The sequence below is a fragment of the Liolophura sinensis genome, chromosome 7 (genome assembly GCF_032854445.1).
Source record: "Liolophura sinensis isolate JHLJ2023 chromosome 7, CUHK_Ljap_v2, whole genome shotgun sequence".
Lineage (NCBI taxonomy): Eukaryota > Metazoa > Mollusca > Polyplacophora > Chitonida > Chitonidae > Liolophura > Liolophura sinensis.
Genome location: NC_088301.1, coordinates 29,191,748 through 29,205,888, shown reverse-complemented (window position 1 = coordinate 29,205,888; position 14,141 = coordinate 29,191,748). Strand labels below are relative to the sequence as shown.

Below are 14,141 nucleotides of genomic sequence, written 5' to 3'. Positions count from 1 at the left end.
TAACACTTCACAGACAGACAGTGTTATACCATAATGTGACCAGCAATACATGTGGATGAAGATTGTACTTGAGCACTGTATGCAGCACTGATGACTTGAAAATACATGAATTATAGATTGTTGACAGGGGAAAACTGAGCTGCAGTGGAAACAAGTGAACAGTGATACATAAACATGATAAACCTCCAGACAGTAGAACTTTGCCCTGCGGAAACACAATAGTGGGTAGAAATAGGGCTCATATCAAAATGTTCTTTCTCAGGTAATGGAAACAAAGTGGTGATACCCAATGACACAACAGTCAACCGAAACAGATACTAGCACAGCAGTTGACACACCCATGAATTATTACATGTAAAAAACAAATTACTTTTAACCGTGTGGGCTAACGTCTTATCAGTGTTGTCAGGAGGTTCAAGATGGCAACAGCGACCATACTGGGTATAGCTTAGAGTGATGAAAATCAATCCCATCTGTTCCTTCACTAACCTTGAGCAAGTGCGCAAGTAACAACTTAATTGGTTGAAAACTGTCTGAGATATCTCGTTCACACAGACAGGTGTAAAATCCAAAATGTCCGATTATCTTTCTTTATTTTTATTTGATTGGTGTCTTACAGCATACTCAAGAATATTCCACTTTTTCAACTGCGGCCAGCATTATGGAAGGAGGAAACCAGACAGAGCACGTGGGGAAACCCACAACTATCCCGGGTTGCTGGCAGGCCATCCCACAAAATGGCCGGAGAGCCCCAACATATAAGGTCACTAACAGATGGTGTATTTCTATCATTTCACGTAGCATAAAATAAAGACATTTATCATACATTGTTCTGTGGATTTCTCTGATTCTTTGTCAGTGAGAGAACACAGTTCTGTATAAAATAGGCAAGAGCAGACACCCCTGTCAGAGCTGGGAAGGTCTTCTGAAATTCTGAAAGACAAAATGGCACATTCAGTAAGTCCACTACAGTCATGATGTTAGACAAGCCATCAAGGGAGGTTCGTCTTCAATTTCAAATATCAAACCACAAAATTTATATTAAAACAGCACCAAAACATGCCTTTCTACATTTATTTATTTATTTGATTGGTGTTTTACACCATACTCAAGAATATTTCACTCACACGACGGCGGCCAACATTTATGGTGGGTGGAAACCGTGCAGAGCCCGGGGGAAACCACAACCATCCACAGGTTGCTGACAGACCTTCCCACGTAGGGTCGGAGAGGAAGCCAGCATGAGCTGGACTTGAACTCACAGCAACAGCATTGGTGAGAGGCTTCTGTGTCATTACGCTGCGCTAACCCAGAAGCCTTTCTACATGGTGGTGTAATCTATGAGGAGAGAATGCAGTTTTTCAGTGATGCTCTAGTCTGGGTTGTTGAAGTTCAACGGTCATAGATGATTTTTTTGATTTTTTTGATTGGTGTTTTACGCCGTACTCAAATATTTCACTTATACGACGGCGGCCCAGCATTATGGTGGGTGGAAACCGGGCACAGCCAGGGGGAAACCCACGACCATCCGCAGGTTGCTGGCAGACCTTCCCACGTACGGCCGGAGAGGAAGCCAGCATGAGCTGGACTTGAACTCACAGCGACCGCATTGGTGAGAGACTCCTGGTTCATTACGCTGCGCTAGCACGCTAACCGACTGAGCCCCGGAGGCCCCAACGGTCATAGAGATTTTCTTGTGAATAATATACAGCAGACACAGAACTGTTCCATGTCATTTTTCTACAACAAAAACTGTATGCTACCCTAATTCCTCAACCTTTTTCCATGTGAAAGAGCAACATTTTGAATTTGATTTTGGAGACAAACTACAGTGGTTGGATTGGCTTCACAAAAGGTATAATTTTATCTCTCTACACAGAATAATGCCTTCAGAATACGCTTAAATAAACACCTTGCAAACATCATAAACAGTTGAAGAATTACAATATTTGTTTACTTTTTTGTTTCTACCATGGCAGTTAAATTTGTGGATGGATAAAGCAGGAGTGTCATGTTACTGACAATCTTTAACATATGTGACATACAAACTCATCATATTGATGGGAAGGCAAGTTGTCTACAAATTTCAAGCCAAAGTCTGAGTTTCACTTCCCACCTCATGTCCTATTCCTTGAAAGCACTGCTAGGCCATGGAATGCAACTACATCAGTAGCAAAAAGAGGGGGGGGGGGGGGGAGGGGGGTAGCGAGGGAGCATGCGAGCTCAGCACAATGACCCAGGAAGCTCTCACCAATGCTGTCACTGTGAGTCCAGCTCATGCTGGCTTTCTCTCCGGTGGTAAGTGGCAAGGTCTTCCAGGAACTTGCGGATGGTCGCAGATTTTCCCCAGGCTCTGCCCGGTTTCCTTCCATTGTAATGCTGGCCGCCCATCATAAGTGAAATATTCTTGAGTACGGCATAAAAACACGAATCAAATAAATAAGTAAATACGGTAACAAGCGGCAAAAGGTTTAACATGAACACTATATGCAAAAGTATATCACAAATTTACGTACGTGGAACATACAGAGGCTGGTTCTCTGACTGGAAGTCTAGATGAAACCCCCAGTTCACAGCTTTCACAGTAATAAAGGAGACCAGATATGCCACAGAAATGGTACCTAGAATAAAAACATACACATCAGTGTTTGTCTCTTTAATAGCACAATACACATAGTATACTAGCATAAACTATACAGTTTGTCCATTTCTCATGCATTCATTGAGATTTTAAACCCAAAACTATGGACTCTATCAAACTACTAAAAAATCTGTACATATCAGTATAAATGATGAATAAACATGATTTATTTATTTATTTGATTGGTGTTTTATGCCATACTCAAGAATATTTCACTTATACTACAGTGGCCAGCATTATGATGGGGGGAAACCGGTCGGAGCCCGGGGGATACCCACGACCATCCACAGGTTGCTGGCAGACCTTCCCACGTACGGTAAATAAACATGACATTGAGTCCTAGACATCCTCACATGCTAACATACTCATCTTACATGTTTGCAGATCTCTACGATTATGCCAGAATTGGCAACCTGGCCAAAAAAAGGTGTGATGAACTATCATGTATGGCAATGATGTCATCTTTACCTAGATGTAAACCTATTCCAAAAGCAGCCATTGAAGCAAAGTACATGGACAAAGTACGTGAACTCAAAATGCTCAAAGCATTTGCCTTGTATTCACTGAATAACATAATTACAAATATGAATTCTTCACAAAGATTTTCTCTGAATTCCTAATTTCACAATTAACAATGAAAAATTGGGATAACTCTTCACGTTTAAACAACATTCAATCATAATTTGAGTTTGGAAAGCACTGTATGGGTAACAATTTGTTACAAGGGTAATGGGAAGGGGGGCAATTCTGGCACGACAGCCTGTGCACTAAACAGAACCAAAGCCTAACCACACCAATCCCTTTTCTTTGGCATTTGCTGAAAGTAAATCCCTACAGAAATGAGAATCCTTCCATAATTCCTAATATCATGAATGCTCACATGCCTGGCTGAGATTGTCCTGGCCCCGTTTGACTATCAGGCACTTGACCAATGAGGTTACATTTTCCAATCCAGCTCTCACTGTATTGGCTGCCACTTTAAGTCAGCAGATTTGTCAGGTGCCTAGCCAAGGTCTCTCGTTTACTCTGAGCATTCTTAATTCACCTAACTGGCATCATATGAATACAAAATCTTGAGTACACAGTACACCAATTAATCAATCAACCCATGATGTGAAGGTGCAAAACACTGCAGACCAACACCAAGAACTGTGCTCTATCTCTCGCAATACCTTGCCTTACTCCATACTAGAGTTAAAAACAGTAGCATGTATATTGGTCTGAATGAATAAGCACAATGACAGGTGCAGGCAGGTCTTAATCAATATGTACTGTATACACAATACTAACGGCTGTATTCATTCACCTAACATGTTAAACTTGGTGAAAAAAGTTGGTGACTTAAAGTTGAGAAGTGGAGCAAGGACGACGATAAGGAAAAAGGGTACTGTCTTCTGAGCATCCCAGACCTGGTAGAAGATTTGTGTAGAATTAGATTGTCCATGGAGTTCTGATGACACCAACAGGTTATCATCGGTAGGTTCTGATGGTGTGATATTCACAGCCCATGTGGAAGGAGGATGTGGACAATAAGCTGCAACAGGTACAAGAGTCACATGACAACAAGGATAAAGGAATACCTTCTCCATCATTATTAATACTGTTCATAACAGATCCAAATTAAAGGCAGGTATATAAAGATTTTCATACAACAAAAATAAAACACCTTATGAGTTGTCGGGTAACTGTTACTTCATTACGCCTGACAAAGGTACCAGCCAAAACTTGTGCCTTAGACACAGCTTTAACTAAAACTGTTGCTTTGCCAAAACTGTAAACGAATCACCCACAAATACTGTATTAAGTATTGTGTTTTCTCCACCTGAGAATGCAGCTGTTTCTGGTCATGCAAACCCTGTTTTCTCATGATGTACAAATGATGCAATATTGTATTTTCATTTTTCTCACATGGTAAACCCCCAAAATTTCAGATTTAAACTTGATTACCATGCATATCACACAAAGTGACAAGCTAGGTTTGTTCTCACCCCACCTCTAAAATAACTAAGATTATATTATTTGTTGTCTTCCCTTTGAAGCAGGACAATTTATGCAATATTTACAACTTCCAATGTTAATTTCCTGGAAAAATATGACAACTAAAAATTACCATCACTAAATTTGGAATAGTTTTTCGGCGTCAGAGCACTGGAAGAATTGGTTTCTTCAACCTTACCTGAAAAAAAGCCGAAGAAAACAACTGGTAAGCACATGGACATTTAGGACAATCAAACTAATAAACTAGTTAGATTATTCATGTTTACCTACAAACCATCCGTGGCACAGGTGGTCCAGACATACGTATAACATAAAGTATAATATAATCTACAAAACTTATTATACAAACAAAAATATATTATTTAACTGGAATTGCACTGAGCAAATCTTACCAGATAGATGGAGTTATGTGCTACATGTGTGTATTTTTGAGGGTTATGAACGATGAGGAAAATTTGGTTCCAATCAAAAGTATTTCACTCGTTCAATACTTACTGTACACAAATTTGACATCATTGTAGAGGAAGTTAGACATGAGTATCCAATATACAATCATCCCTCCCAACAATGTGACCAATGAAAATATGACACTGCACACCTCTGCCCAGCGACCCAAATAATGACGACAAACGTCTGAGAACTCCAAAATCTCTTCATCTCCACCTGTGATATCCAGATACAGGACAACATATCATGAAGCCTACCCTAACAATTACATGCAGCTTGTGGACAAAGTCACAACAACCGGTTAATCAGGGGGAATCTTCTGAAATATTTCTGCTACTGTCAAGATCAAGGCCTTTTTTCCCAACCAACTCCTTACATCATCAAGTCCACTTTCAAACAGATCCATTTAGCTAGTTGTTAGTCTAATATGTTTAACCTGATGTAATTAGTCAGAACAACAATAATTTGCAGTGGGAAATACAGCCCACCTAAAAAAAGTGCATGTACTCTATTGTTCTTTCCTGTAATATGTTACTGTTTCTGTTAAGCAAGGATTTAAACCAGAAGCAATGCAGCGTAACAGCACAGAATATGGTAAACAACTTAAAATTTTGACCACTACTAAGGTGCACATTTTGCCGATTTTAAGATTTGGTGTGAAAAGTACGATAATATCTTACTGGAAGACTAAATTTAAACTTTACAAGTATTATGGTGCAATATTTATTTTCCTCTAAAAATTAGCTTTTAATTTTAGGTCATTTACCTACATGTGTTTTTACACAGCTTTGGAACCAGCTTATGTAGGCAAGAAATGTTGAAAGATCACCTTAATTGACATGGGCTTACCGTACTTACCTATTCCTTCTATAGAGGTCATGACCCTGTAACTTGTGTACAACATGAGACCAGCCATTGCCACGATCAGCACCAGCCCTGTAGCAAACCCAGCCTGCCAGAATAAAACATCAACATAAGCAGACATGCTTCAGTCACACACGAGGTGTGGGAGAAAACCCTGCCTTGGACAGGGAACTTGTGAATTCCCACGCCCTCACTGCTTACAGGGCCTTTGTTCCAGGCTATTTGGTGTGCATATCTGTACGTCACATGTGGGAAAGTTTGGTTTACATAGAGAACTGACAAGACTGCTAGATAGTTTCCCCTGCTCATAAACCTGATCACCATCGTATAAGTGAAAAATTCAGGAGTAAGGGCATTAAGCAACAATAAAATAAATCAATATGCAGACATATAAACACAGCAGCATCAGTGACTTTCACATAAAAGGATATTTATTCACTAAACTTCTACAGATATCTCAAGTCCTTTATTATGCTTAAGGGTTTAACACCACTGTAGCAGTGTTTGTTGTGTAACCCAATACCGCTGATCCTTGTTTCATACGGAGTCAAATCCCGAGAATGTGCAGCATTTATTACAGTGTCATTTGACGAAGGTGTTAAAGTCTATTCTACCCCGCCAAAAAATGCAAAAAATGAGGCAACAGCAGCATATTTCATACATCTTTTTTCTGCCCTTCTCTTCCACTCCCTCTGCACAAGTCATGCATTTTTGACCAATCAATGGCAAGCTTAGGCCATTGAGCTTGACCGAGATACTCCCTAGCTGCGTATGTAAGACTTCCTGTTTCACTGTAGCCTGACGTAGGAATGTAAAAGTTTAACAAGCATGTACTATGACATCATGCTACTCAGCTCAGATTGAAACGTCTTGAAACAAATGTTTCTTTTTTTTTCCACGTCATGGCGCCTGGGTGTAAACTATCAAAAATGTAAAAACAGAAGCAATATCTGTAAACTATGCGAAGTAACACTTTTATCACTGAAGGAAATTCTGAAAGTTTGCCTTTATATGGGTCACAAAAGCAAATCTGACAAGTTAAGAAACTCAAATTCTTTTATACGTAGACATACACAGTATAAACTCATATTACTCAGGGATTTAAACGTACTGGCTGGTGTGTTGTGTGATTTTGTTTGAAAGGCCATCTCTATTTAATATGTATATTTGCACAAGACCCGCAATTAACAACGGGGTAGAATTCTTCATTAGTATTTTCTTTGCTGCTTAATACACACATAATGTATGATCTTTATCAGCCAGGTCATCCAGCCTTGACCCACTTCAACAAAACTGTAAATCTGCACATCGTACTATTGAACTTTCTTTCAAATCTTGTACTGCCTCATTTTCTTTGACAACATCATTTCCAATGGAAAGTTGGGAGAAATTAGATTTTGAAGATTAATTTGAAGGCTTCGATTCTGATGAATTGGACAAACCTGTCTTATAGCCCAGGGCATGCTCAACAGAGATGTTCCCATCATTGTATTCCATAATGCAAATCTGAAAGAAGACAGTGAAGATCATGGTTGTTACAGCCAGATAACTTTATTTCTTCTCTTGTTAATCAGGCTACTGTTATCTATTTCTTTGTTTGCAACAAGTATTTTATGCTGAAGCATGACAAGTTCTTGTGCCCTGAGAGTTTGAAATGAAAAAAAACTAAAATTCTAAGGTCTATCAAACTAATAACTTCGTATTATACCCTTGAAAAGGTATTTAAAAAAATATGTTGATGTAGATTTCTACATGTAAGTGTGCACATTCATTACATATAAATTATAGCAATATGTAAAAATATCTTTTCCAAAGCATTCTTTTATTCCACTATGCGTGGACTGTACATGCTGTATTACAGGGCTGTGAAATGACAGTTAGTACTAATTAAGTGACACATAAAAAACACCAACTTCTTACTTTTATCACTGACAAATCACAACTTTGCATTTGTAAACAGAAATAATGAAATCAGTCCATCTCCTTACATAGTTATCAGGCTGCTCTGCTCCCCTTGAACAGGTACCAGTATCCGCGTCAAAAATACCGTGGGTACCACGTGGTCAGGCATGTGCTGAAAAACAGAAAGCAAAAATTTCAGATTTAAACTTAAAACCAAAGTGAAATTTTGTGTATTGAAGCTCAAGGGACTTACGATACGATTGTCACATGTTTATTAGGAAAAATGAACAAGACAGAGCAACTAAGGCAATCGCAGTGAAAAAAAAGGCAAATTCAGAGATCCATCAGGTTTTTGAAATGAATTTGAGATTACACAAAAACAATTCATAGCTGAATCGTCTTGCTGTGTTAGTTGTACAGGATTTAAACCTTAAACCATTAACTAATCAAGAATGAATAAAACAAACTGAAACTGACTGATTCATGTGTAATACCATGGTCAAGCTTTTTTCAATTATACAATTAATGGCCATCAGTTTTATGTGTGGAGGAAACCGGAGAAATTAGGTAAACCTTCTGTAAAACTGAGGCACCTGATATTATGAGGTTTATCCCAAGTATCAGACCACTGCTTGAACATAATTGTGGCCTAAAAGATTTGGAGTAGTAAGGAGACAAGCTCCACAGTGCCAAAGCATGATCTCTGGAAACAGGGAAGGGGCACATGCAAATGCCTATGTTACTTACGTGATAATCTCACAGCATGTCATTTCATATGCTCACAGTTAGAATATTTGATTGGCTGACAGCTTATGTCATTCCACTAGAAACACATGTACACCTTTTATCTTGCGACTTTTTCATATTTGTTATGTTTAGTGTTTTCACATCATTCGTATCTGTCAGACTGAACACTGAAACACCAGACTGAAGGGTACAGACTAATCCGTAGACTACTGTTAGTTGTTAACACAGACCATGCAATAAGCATACACAAAAGTTATTGTGAAGGGTACACCACATTAGAGAGGTTCGGCTAACTGTCATAAGGGAATGTGCACTTGATCGGCTTACGAAAGCTTACATGGTCCTACATGGAGAAGACTAACGTACAGTCCACTGCTTTGACTCATGTCAAAAACGTGAACAGTTTCTCTGAACAGTATTTCTGAGCAACAAGAAGCAGCTTTGTTTTACAAAAATTATAAACATGAACCTCAAAGGTGAGCATAATTTAGTCAAATTTCATGACAGAGCATGTGGTACTTTGCATGGTCTCATACGCATACAACAAGACTTCTGTTGACTATGTTCAACTGCTATGCAAACCTGGAGCTCTACATGTGTAGCCAAATCTATCTGTTTCTGCAGACAAACTACTACGCACCAAACTGCTGTCTCCATGAGGTGCCAGTTTGTTGAAGTACTTGTACCTAGAGACCACAGCCACAGTGTCATGATCATGGTGGGATGGGTGGGCCGGGCGCACTGTTGATCCAGGGCCGTCTGCATTTATGGAATAGTACTGAATTGGCCTTCTGAAATTTGAAGCTTCAAGTGTAAAATTTTACAGTGAACAAAAGTAACTAGAATCCAGATGTCTGAAATCCCACCCTTGGTCTCCCGTCCCCAAACATTTCCAAAAATAAATGATGAGATAGTTAGATGAGATAGCTATATATATATATATATATATATATATATAGCTACTGAAATATACAACTTACGGCTGTACGGATGAAAGGCATTATTTCGCCATCTACCTGAATGGGGTAACTATAAAATTATAAATAATATAATCAAACTCTCATTATTATTCGGAATGTAGATGTTCAGATGATATGAAAGATATACACAATGTTTCAGGGAAATTGGTGCAATACTTTAGCAGGAGTTACACGGACAAAACGTGTGTAGGCCTACATGAAAATTCATTATTGTACGACGTACCTTAACCGGAGCGAATGGAGGGTAAAAAAATGCAGACTGCTGGAAACATCAAACAAGGTTTTCGAACTCAACAATACCTGACCATAATGATCTGTAGGTTAACAACTTTCTTACCACAAAGCTGTTAATTAGTGTTCTATTTAATTGCTGCTTAACACACATGCATTTTTCCCTAATTCGATTGTGGTCAGCTTCATGTGTAGAACAAACTGGAGTTCCTGGCATAACCTATATGTACCTGTGGAAAAATACTGACTAACTTCCCCACTTATAGGCCTACACTTGGCACACGATACTGGTCACGTTGACTTTACTTTCACCGAGGTCCCACGAGCATTGAGACCGAGGCTACAAATTCCCTTATCCAAAGGGGAGTAGATCACAGTCTGCCTCCTCACAACAATTCTGATGTACAGGTAATGTACTGAAGTACTTACTAGCCAACAATCTATAACAAGAGGCCATAATTGTAAACAAACTGGTTTCGTGGGTCCGTGTTCATGTTTTCATTTTATCAGCTTTCGCAGACATCCTTCACCCTTAATATGTATTCTATAAATACCGGATTTCTCTTTACTTTTTCCGCCAGAGCCGTGGCTTTGCCACCTGAATTCTTAGTTTTTTTACAAGTAAAAGAAAAACTTATATTCCACCGATCCAATGTTTTCAGTTTCTAAACTACAATATATGAAGTATCGATAAAGGGCTTGACTGCACATACAAGAATAATAAACTTTTTCATACAGAGAATACCCTTTCATTTTCAACTTGAAAATAACACAGAAAAGATTGTAAAGCACAAAAAAGTGTGCAACATACAGAGAATTATTCCATATCATTGGCTTAGAACAGCACATATTGTATATACATGCCCTTCCCCTTTGCCCCAAATTCTGCATTTCTGATGCAAATAAAGGTAATAAAATATTAGCATAAATTTCCATTTTACCACCAGAATTTCATCCTACCATCACAAATACCCTTGAAACACTTTTGGAAGACCAACAGAAAGAGGCACAATGAGTTAGTCATGGATGAAATTTGATGTCATATGCCTATATAATATATATGAACAGTACAGTACTTCAAAGGTGTCCAAAAGAGTCAGACACAAGAATTCTCTTTGACGGCAACCTGAATCACAGCCTACCTTACAACACTGCTATCATCTGATGTAACTTTGTTGGCGTCTGCCTTTGATTTCCTTCTTTGAGTTGATTTGGGTGGTGGGTCTCTGAAAGTTCAAACAAAGAAAAAACAAAGAGGAAGATACATAACTGATAAACCTTGTGTTTGATTAGCTGTTTTTTTTTAAAATCCCATGAAAATATTTATGATGTAGAAACAGACCACCTTTATATATATACGATATTCTCAATATATATTTAAATCAATGATGAATATTTATGATCATTCCAAAATCTTCATAGTATGAGGGAAGATCTTGCAGTAACCTACAGATGGTCGTGGGATTTTGTTGCCCTGATGTTGTTTCTCCCCACCACAATGCTGGCCACCGTCGTATTACATATTTCATAATCATATTTTATTATGAAGGGAATTCTCTAAAGGAAAGGCCTTCAAATAGCAAAATCTGCTTTTGACCATACTTTTATCTCCCGATAAAACAAAAAGTATAAATCACATCACTCCAATTTTTGTCATACATGTTCTTTAGTAGTTGTACTTCATATGCAAGTAAGTTTTTCTTGCTCTTCTGCAATCTTTCTTACCTGAAATGATTCAAAGTGAAGACTGCTTAAATAACTGCTTGTCAACAGTTATCCCCATATTCACTTCTATGATGGAGTCATTTCCAGGGGCGGAGGAAACCAGATTACCAGAGGTAAACCATCAACATTTGACAAGTTAATTACTGATAAACTTTACCACAAATAAATACCTGATGGAAGACAAGTGACCTTCAATTAAATTAAAACTTGCAAATGGCCAAATATGAGCACTGCTGACAATGTTACCAATTCAGGTCCCTACAAGCCTAGTCGCACCTGTGTGGCTCAACTGATCTGATGATGTATGTATGTATGTATAACTTTATTGTATGTATAACTTTATTGTATGTATAACTTTATTTTCAGAGGGTAATTATGATACAAATGTATGCATAGCTGTCATTCTCAAGAACTGTTTTTCCCAGAGGCTCTCTATAATAATACATTATCTTACAATATTTACAGGAGAAAAAAAGACACATCGACTTACATGTAACATAATATCAAAGAAATCATCAAATAATTAGATACAAATGAAGGCAAAACAAATAAATTTACAGTAGTTTGGTGATAGAATCACAGTTTAGCCCAAGTTTATAGTACAATAATACAAAGATGACAATTAATATTTACAAGAAAAGAGAAGACATCAATTTAGCATAGTATGTTTGAAGGTACATGTATCATCAAATATAAACAAACCCTAACAGATAAATTAGGGCATCAACATTAGATTTACAAACATTTTAGTTTTGTGGCAGTAGTTAAGATTTAAGCAGTGTTTTGTTGTGATTCAAACAGAAAGAGGAAACAGATGGTGAATTTCTTAGATCAGCTCGAAGAGAACGGTGAGCAGTACAACTTTACAAGCTCAATCATTTGCAAACATCTTCATCACATGGTGAGTTGCGTGTACAAAATTAGGCTTCCCCTGTGTGAGAATAATAGAAACAAAGCTTTCATTCCCACAACATACTGACCCTGGCAGTGAAAACACATGCACTTACAGTATATACTGAACGGACGCTGAAACGCTCAGATAGGTTTGTTCTTGCAGTTGACATATAAATATACCAACTCAGTGCTTGTTATCATGCACATCTGAAGCTTTCTGGCAGGAAGCAAGTTTTTGTTCATCGTCAATTTCATCTGTGGAGCTTAGTACATTAGTACATTGTTAAATCAGGTGTCAGCTTCACTCGTGGAGCTACTACAAGCCATGACAAATTCCCTTACCCAGGAAATCATGGGTGTGAATATAGTCCAAGATTGCTCTGATGCTAGGTATGGCAAAATTTTGTTCAGCCATTGATACATGGTCCAAACCAACGTCAGAGCACGCTCTATTTAAAAACCTGATGCAGTTGCTCTGGCAGTGTGTCACAGCATTTAAGACAAACAATTACCTATAAAATATATCTCCAAGGCCTTAAGTTTACAGACACTTATGATCCTTATTTTTTCGTCTGCCAATTGACTGTAAGCACAACGTCAGTCTGTTTTTTTCCTAGGCTACATATGGCTCCCAGACTCCTTGGTGATGGTCAAAGCAATCGAGCGGCTGTACAGACAGCCAGGACATATTTAACAAAGGCAGACAACTGCATCAGGTTTTTAAATGACACCCACTCTGAAGCTGGTTTGGAGCCATCATTGACTGAACAAAATTTGGCCAAACCTAACATCAGAGCAATCTTGGATTACATTCAATGTTCCACCACTTGTTCTAGTGACAGTCACAATATTACTTTTCATTTCATTCTTGGTGGAAGCAATTATTAAACATCTAATGGATTGAGAGTTCCCTCAATAAATATAAACCAACCTTTGAGTAGTTATGTTAAGCTAGCTTCCGATCCGTCTTACAGAATTACCGTATCAGAAATTGTTAAAAATTGACCTAGCTCAAAGTTTAGGCTAACTTCACTGAACTAAACTTAGGGGTAACAAATTCCCTGCCCAAGGCCGGGATCAAACACACATTTGAAGTTTCGTCCCTGGCCAGTACATTCTACTTTTCTAACTTAGTAACTAAAGTGAAGATCTCACCCATCAGAAGCAGTGGAGCCTTTAACTGAGGATTCATCCTCTTTTTCATCAACAACGCCAAGAAGTGGTCTACGCTCTTCATCCATGGTCTTCTTCTTAACGCTCTCAAACACGAATACGTCCTTGATGCTCTTGGTACAAAATTTTTTAACCAGCTATATTACTTTCGTTCACTCTTCGTTCCAAGTCGCACCAAACTCTCTCTTTCGCTAGCCCCCTGTACTCCCTCGGTCTAATCTTGTGACATTTAACAGGCCACCAAATCCATGTGAAAGGTCAAGGCTGCTGGGTGGCCAGCAGACGACGCTTCATTCTTCCCTGAAACAACAACATTTCAGGCACAAAACAAGTAGTTGCAGTATTTGACAATTGTTAGATCTTTTGTTAGAGTCGCCGAATTGCTTCGATGAGACTTATATCCTATGTGTTTTGAGTTCGAAGAAGTTAATACGAAGATTTTTTACTTGATCACGTCGAATTTAATCTCCGTGCACTCGGTAGTTACCATCGGCTTTGCAACTCGTACGTTACTGATTTATCATTATTAAATGAAAAAT

General features: G+C 38.3%; 1 protein-coding gene across 1 annotated transcript in view; it reads right to left on the bottom strand.

The window, feature by feature from the left end:
* The window catches only part of LOC135470335 (neutral amino acid transporter 9-like), a 17,889-nt gene extending 3,807 nt beyond the window's left edge, over window positions 1–14,082 (bottom strand). Inside the window, 11 exon segments of the mRNA XM_064749205.1 lie at window positions 827–933; window positions 2,517–2,621; window positions 3,948–4,175; window positions 4,752–4,817; window positions 5,135–5,302; window positions 5,945–6,038; window positions 7,393–7,456; window positions 7,939–8,024; window positions 9,240–9,390; window positions 10,953–11,036; window positions 13,585–14,082. Of these exon segments, the coding sequence (XP_064605275.1) occupies window positions 827–933; window positions 2,517–2,621; window positions 3,948–4,175; window positions 4,752–4,817; window positions 5,135–5,302; window positions 5,945–6,038; window positions 7,393–7,456; window positions 7,939–8,024; window positions 9,240–9,390; window positions 10,953–11,036; window positions 13,585–13,670 (1,239 nt within the window). The 5' untranslated portion in view covers window positions 13,671–14,082.
* Between the last annotated feature and the right edge of the window lie 59 nt (window positions 14,083–14,141).